This window comes from Leptosomus discolor, chromosome 6, assembly GCF_034619465.1.
Source record: "Leptosomus discolor isolate bLepDis1 chromosome 6, bLepDis1.hap2, whole genome shotgun sequence".
NCBI lineage: Eukaryota > Metazoa > Chordata > Aves > Leptosomiformes > Leptosomidae > Leptosomus > Leptosomus discolor.
The window spans coordinates 12,163,936-12,171,406 of record NC_141396.1 but is presented as its reverse complement, the minus strand read 5'-3'; the positions used below and the strand labels follow the sequence as shown (position 1 = coordinate 12,171,406).

General features: G+C 45.2%; 1 protein-coding gene across 3 annotated transcripts in view; it reads right to left on the bottom strand.

Moving 5' to 3' along the window:
* Window positions 1-1,859: 1,859 nt before the first annotated feature.
* XPNPEP1 (X-prolyl aminopeptidase 1) overlaps window positions 1,860-7,471 on the bottom strand; it is a 30,720-nt gene continuing 25,108 nt past the window's right edge. For all 3 annotated transcript variants that reach the window (XM_009945981.2, XM_086467475.1, XM_086467474.1), the window contains 5 exons: window positions 6,611-6,680; window positions 5,228-5,401; window positions 4,276-4,352; window positions 3,465-3,563; window positions 1,860-2,423 (listed from right to left, as the gene is read on the bottom strand). In XM_009945981.2, coding sequence (XP_009944283.1) covers window positions 2,298-2,423; window positions 3,465-3,563; window positions 4,276-4,352; window positions 5,228-5,401; window positions 6,611-6,680 — 546 coding nt within the window. In that variant the 3' untranslated portion in view covers window positions 1,860-2,297. The remainder of the gene's footprint in view (window positions 2,424-3,464; window positions 3,564-4,275; window positions 4,353-5,227; window positions 5,402-6,610; window positions 6,681-7,471) is intronic.

Here is a 7,471-nt window from a genome sequence, read left to right as displayed (position 1 = left end):
ATGAGAAGACAAGTCTGGATTGCCCCACCTCTGGCCCTGGGCACTAGAGGGGACTTCGGAATGGGAAAAAAGCATGGATTTCTGGGATCTGGGTGGGAATGGCCCCAGGTTGGCACCCGACTGTAAAGAGGGAATCAAGGTGGGGAAGGGGTCTAATGAGGCCATTCAAACCTAGCAAATTGCTTTCAGTGTAGTGTTCCCCCTCCCCGCTGAGGTGCCTGAGGCAACCGCAGGGGCTTTGGGTCAAGAGGACAAAAGCTTCCCTGGCTGTTGTTTCACCATTTGGTAGAAATCCTCCTCTTCTTGCCCTCAAGCGTGAGGAGAGACCTACACAGGCTGGGTCTTTGGCACGACATCCAGGTTGCCGTTCCTGGGAACACGTGAGGTCACCAGCGCAACCCCTGTGGGTCAACACCGACCGGCAGAGTCATCTGCTGGAACTTCCACCATCACCCGGGAGAGCAGCTGCCTTCCAGCCCCAGAGATCTCTCACCCAGCTGCTGGGGCTGTGGCGTTCGGCTCACAACTCCCAGATCATTCAGCCTCACCGCACGCACATCAGTTTTGCTGGGGAAGTCCCCATTTGTCACAGCACAAGCTGTTCAGAGATCCCCTGCTTGTCCTTTGATCCTGTGGCACAGGCAGTACCTCGACAGGCAACAGGCACCTTTGGCAGAAACGTCTTCCCCGATCAGTTTTAGTCGGTAGCACGTACTCATGAGACACTGTGGACTGGTTGATGTGAGAAATGGGTTTCCCATACACACAGCTGAGATGAAAGCTCATACTTTCAGGTGGTGGTGGAAAACCACCTGGATATTTAAATACACATACCTATCTGCAGAGGCTGAGGTGTGAAAACAACCTTTTAGAGCACTTACTACACCTTTGTTTTATCACCTCCCTAGATAACCCAGCTAGGAGGCTAGGCAACTTTGTTTCTCTTCCTGGTCCTTTTCTGTTCAGCTCCATGATACTGCTTCCAATTTCCAGAACTCTTGAGGGAAATGCTAATTTTAAGCCACCTAATAGAGATTAGTATTTCCTTTTCAGAATTTCTTGGGGGCAGGGGGGAAGAAATGTATACAAACATTTCCATTTGCAGAGAACATTTCTTTAAAATATCAGGAATCTGAGTCACTGTTACCCAATTGCTCTTTTTAAATTTAATATAGAACTCTAGTTCAACCAAACCAGAATGACTACTTCTTTTAGCAAACATATTCTTACCCCACCATGTAACATTATGGACAATGCTTTGATGCATCTGCACACGGTGGTTTTCAGAAGACGGCAGAGTGGAGAACTCTCCCTCTGGGGAAGAAGCTCTCCTGCCTGTGTTTGACTTGCAGTAGCTCGCTTAACCACCAGATGACTTCGTGCACTGCCTGGCACTCCAGAGCACGGCTCCTGGTGGGCCAGGCCAGGCTGATTTTGAACCAAAGTTGCAGAGGCCTTCTTTTGTCCATTGTATGCTTTTTTGTTTTTTAAACTTAGTAATTGCTTGTGTCCAGGAAGAGCTGCAGTTCCACGATACTGCCCACACATCCTGCACTGCCAAGGGTTATACAAGTACTCAGTCATAACAACAGACAGAAGAAGTACTGGCTTGGGTGCTCTGCACACATAAACCTCTGCTGAGTGTCACCACACCCCTTCCACGATCCGTCACAAAGCACAGGCAGCACTGACTGCTCCTGTCAGGCCCCTCCGTAACACCTGCCCGGCACCCAGCACAGGGCAGCCCTACACGTATTCGCTGTCTGAGCTGGATGCGCCCATTAAGGTGGAATTATCTGGTTCTCACCCTTCTTCAGGCTGACAAACCCAACACATCACCGACTGCAAGAGAAGGCAGATGGAGCAAACAGCAGGTTGGAATCTTTTATTCAGTAATCAGTCCTGCTGTGTGGGCAGCATCTTAGCAACTGGAACTCAAGTACGCAAAAATACTGAGTTTTCACAGTGAAAAAACAGACAGTATAAAATATTCCAGTATTGCCTCTTAGAACCGTTACTTCAGTAAGACCCCTGTTTCAAAGGCAACATGCTTATTTACTTTGTTTGCTTTCAATTCTCAACCCCTCCCCTGCAAAAAAAATTGTTCAGACAGTAACCCTTCTTACCCCCACGTTACCCGCACATGTTGTGGGGAGAGAAACACTACATGAAATCCCCTCCTGACTTCCAAAGGTTTATTGACGAACATTCTCCTAGTAGTGTCAAGGGCCAAGATGACGTAGATCTTGTGACACCGAGCAGTCCTGATGTGCTACACACCACGGACAACTGTGGTGCTACTGAACTCTGAGAGGCTCCGTCTCCCGGACAAGCCACTGAAGAGCTTCGTGCCGGCCTTGCCTCTCCAGTTCTGCTCCAATTACTTCCCTGCACTTCTGATGGTAGTCGTTCACCCAGTTGCACTAGGGAAAAGGAGAGGGTATGACATTCAGTATAAATGCAGAAGAGTTGGTGCCCTTACAAGTCGTGTACAGCCAAAGACATTTGTAGGCCCTTGTGTCCTTTGGGATTGAGCTGTTAGGTGGGGATGGGATCCTGCCCCAAAGAGACAGACCTCTAATATATGGAAGCGACTTGTAAATTTGATGAAGGTAGGAAGTAAAGCAATGTGTCCCAGGTGTTCAGAGTAGCCAAGGTTCAGTTCAGCTGACAACTGTTTAAAGTCTCTGCAAATCACTGCCTCCAGCAAGTCGGAATAGCTACTTTGGCAGAGTGTAGTAAATAGCTTTGCAAATTTGTAACTGAACGACGTGGTCCTAAGACACAAGCTGCCCTACTGATCTGAACAGGTAACCTTACAGCACAGTCCTCTTCACAAAAAGGAAGTGCAAATAGGATTTTCATTCAGAAAAGGAGGATGGGTTGAGGCAAGATATAGACTATGGCAGAAAACCAGGCTGAAACATATCATGGCAAAGGCAGTAGGAGACCTAAACAGAAAGTTTAAGAGTATGAAGCTATTCAGGAAATAAATGCTGCTGAGCAGGTATCACTGATGTCTGCTCAGAGTCCGTATGTACTGCAGAATGTGGTGTGGCTGAATGGGATCAGCCACGAGTAGATACTGACAACAACATGGGACAGTCATTAGTATAAGTCTCTGGGGAGGCAGCATGATAGTCTGACAGAAGCAAATTAATGCAGGAGGAGGAAAAGACAGGAGATAATAGCAGCAAATATATCAAGGGAACTACCAAAACAGCATCATCGGAGGGGTCCTTGCTGCCTTCGTCATAGAATAATTTAGATTGGAAGAATCTTTGGAGACCTCATCTAGTCCACCCTCCCACTCAAAGCTGGATCAAATTTAAAATTAAGCCAGATTGCTCAGAACTGCTCTCTGGATCTATGAAATGGAACAGAGGCTGGTGGTTCTTGTAAACAGAGCAGGACAAGCTGTTTCTAGTGCAAAGGCAGCAATGCAAATCTACTGTTTCACTTACCTCTTTTTGCGTCAGCAGATTAACATCAATCATTTTCGTCTGGATGGGAACCAGAGTTAAGGGTTCAAAAGTCAGGCTCCCTCTGTTTTTGAAATTGTACTGCAGCAGAAAGACAAAGACGGTTGTAAATTTTTAGAAACAGCTCTAGCCAGTTCACACTTACTCCTCAGTTCATGTCATCACTACAGAACAACCCATGTAACATTCGGACGAGAAGGCAGCAACTTAGAATAACATATTTCTTATAGCTCAAGCAAAGAATCTCAATACAAACCTTAGTTATTCCTTTCAACGGTCACTTTTTAAAGGCCATGTCCCAGGTCACAATTGTACGGGGCTCAGGTTGATGACTATATGGTCATTTTCAGTTTGGCATTTCTAAAAGCATAACCTAGCCTGACCGGCCACTATAGTGACAAAATCTGTCCACAGTTTTGTTTCTACAGCCACTGAGGACTCTCTATTTCAAAAGAAAATCCCGACTTGAGAACATCAACCAACTCTACAGCAAGGACTCCAAGGGGCTGAATAAAGATGCTTCTGGTCTTTGACATCCAGACAGAAAACATTTTAAAACAACTCTCACATACACATTTCAACCTATGGAAACTCTGCAGAACCAGAACTGTCTTCCATGCCCCCTTTAGCAAGGGAGACTTAGAATCAGTCTTCACCAAAGCAAGGTTTTGGAGACCAGGAGTCTTGAGAAGGATTCAACTATCTGCAGCATGGTCCCACCTGAATTTCCAGTACTTTATGTTATACAACCAGTGAGTCATGGAGAAACGTGCATCCTGAACAGGTCATTCACCTTGGTTTCAGCAGGGATCACGAGGACGACATTTTCTATTCGGATCCCAAAGGACCCATCTTCATAATACCCAGGCTCTGCAGAAACACAGTAATTAACTAAGCCACATAGCTACACCGTGCAAATACTTATTCCCTATGGCCAAACTTCCCCTCCACAGCTTTAGTCCACTGAAGTTACTAAGCAATCTTGACATCAGGCATCCACAGAGGCAAACAAATTTCTGACTCTACTTAATCTGCATAGAAGCCCCGAGCAAGGTGACAGCAAAAGTTCTCCAAGAGAGGAGAAACAAGACAGACAGCCCTCGAGCTCCGAGAGTCTTCTTGCAAGTCAAGAGAGAGCACAGAGTACATACGTTCCACATACTAGAAACTGAAAATACTAGCACCTTTATGAAAGGCAGGTGGTTAACCCCTTCCCCAAAACGTTTACTTTAGAGTGCTCCCCTGAGAGGACTTTGCGGAAGGAATGTAAGTCTCTTGGCAAACCCCACAGGCTGTTAATTTACTACTGGAAGAATAAGGCATGTAAAGATTTAATAGCTGCCTCAAATAGCCCATAGCAAAGACAGGATTAGCTCCTGAAAGCTTGGTGTCCACCTTGTACTGTAGCCAGCTCTTCCACTGCAGAATGGGAGGCAGCACGCCAGAGCTGGGCTGGTCAGCAGCAGAGCTCTGCTAAGGTTTGCACTGCAGACAGCAGGAAGCAGGCCTGCAGCACCTGACTGCAAAAAACCCTTATGGAAGGTGAAAGAGCTAAAATGAGGGTCTTTACCTAGAAAGCTTAAATCACAACTAAAATGTGGAGGAGGCAGGACCACAGCTTATGATCCCACCTTTTCTTTACACCATTGTCAGATTTATTCCCTCTGCATCTTAAAGAGTTTGGTCTCTCCTCCAGTAACTAGAGAGAATAACAGTAACTAGAGAGAATAACCAATGCTAAATACCATCAGAGACGATCATGCCAGCCTCCAAGGGCTCGTCTGCAAAGGTTTTGTAGCTAATGCCGCAAGGACCCTCATGTACATTTAGGAAAGAGCCAACTCCATGTCCTGTCCCATGCAGGTAATCCAAACCGCAGTCCCACAAGGCAGAGCGGGCAAAGGAATCTAGAAGGTGACCTGCAGGCCAACGGGAAGAGACAGACATGGAGAGAGAATTTGATCAAGTCAGGCTCCCTCAGAGATGCTGATAATCACACTGAAGGCTCAAACCCGTAACACACACAAAAAAAACCCCAAACAAACAAACAAAAACCCACCACCACCACCCTCTCAAAAAAAAAACCACCATCAAAGAAAGCAAGCAAGTCATAGGATTGTTAGAAGTTACAGGGCAGACGTGGCAAGTCTGACATTCAAGCCCTTTCTCCAATAAGGAGCCCCTCTCTCTCTCGTTACACAGCTCTTCAAAAGTTGGTCTGTAACAGAAACATTGCACTGCCGCTTGCTCACTGGGGTTTTCAGGAAAGAATCTAGTGGTTAAATGTCCCACAGAGAATTGAGTACCTTTCTTAAAGGTAGCTGCACTAAGCGAACTCAAAGTAGAAGACCTGTCAATTGTATTTGGTAAACTAACCAGCCAGACTCCTTGTCTGGATGGCCAGTCATTTCAGATTGTTTCAACCAGAATGCAGAGAATTTCTGTTGCCTGCATGTGAACACCAAGCCCCTACGTCCAAGTTCAGATACCCTCCAACTTCAGTTGGCATCTCTCCTACTACTACACAGCTGCATTTTGGCTCAAGTACCCAAGAATGCAAACTGGAGAAAACTAAAGAGAGGCATCTTTGTGTAAGGTGTCTGATCAGGGAGAAAAATAGCTCTGCAACAAATTCACCAGGGGTGAATGTATGTCACAACTTCTGCTGCAAAATCAAAACAGCTCCTTTGTGTGTCATTTTTCCATGCTGCTCACTGAGAAAAGAGATTCCTCATTAACTGAAAGAGAATTAGCCAGTCTTTTTGAAGCTGGAAAGTGACCTCTCGCTTTGATAGGGCCGTGAGTAAAATCCAAAGACAACCTCCAAGCACAGAAAGGCCACAGATGTGTTAGAGTGCCATTGACTAATGAAAGTCACTGTCACCCTAGAACCAGAGCACTCTGAACACCCTTCAGACTTCCCCCCTCAGAATTTTCAGCACTGGCTGCTGCCAATGAAGAAGACATCAGTAATCCAGGATCCAAAATCTTGAGATGGAAACACACACAGTTACATCAACATCTGCCTAACACATCTGGACCTGTCAACCATAACATTGTTCTCAGACCACTTAATGATTCTTCAGAGGTCACTGCTGTAGTCAAATCCCTCCAACTCACCAACCTACCTTTGGTTCCATTTGGGAAGATGGCTGCACTCACAGCTATATGTCCCTTCAGGACATAGGTGAAGCATTCCTGTCAAAGAAACATTTGCCATAAGTAAACAGGGAAAGGTAAAATTTGTCTTCCCCAGGAACGGAAAGAAAGACTGCATCTTGTAGCAACCTGCAGAGGATCTGGAAAGACTTGCTCATGCTCTCCTATGGCTGGCAATGCCAAATCAAACTATGAGCAGAAAGAGTTTCAATTACTCTGCAAATCTTTCTCCGCCAGTTATGGAGAACGTGTCACAAACTCAGACTACAGGTTTCGCAGCAGGATTCACCTGACCTACATGACTGACTTTCTTTGCGGATGTAGTTTTACTTCCTGAGCACACCCTATAGCATATTTTCATCACTGAGTGAACTGTAATGATGAAATTAGTTTTAATTAAAGAAGCAATTTAAAATTAGCAAAATTACACTGATGAATATCCAACACAGACCTTCTCAGATAAGTCTGAGACTGGAACCCTAGACACAAACCACTACTGCAGCCTTGCATTAGACACTAAGCTTTACACTAGATTAAACCTCCCTAACTCCCATGTTGGACAAGCCACTAATGTTTATCCTCAGTCCATTAATTTTATTATTTCTTAGAAGAGACATGTCACTTTGCAGATGAGGTGCATTTTAACACAGAAAGGTCTCATTCTTTAAATCACTTAGTTTATATTTTGAAAGTCTGATATCTGACTGCCTCCTTTTCAGTCTTTATCAAAATGGTGTCACATATTATCAAATAAATGGTACTTGATAGAGCACTTTGACTATACAGCAATACGGCACATTACTAATTTGTTTAAGTATCTCTAACAATAA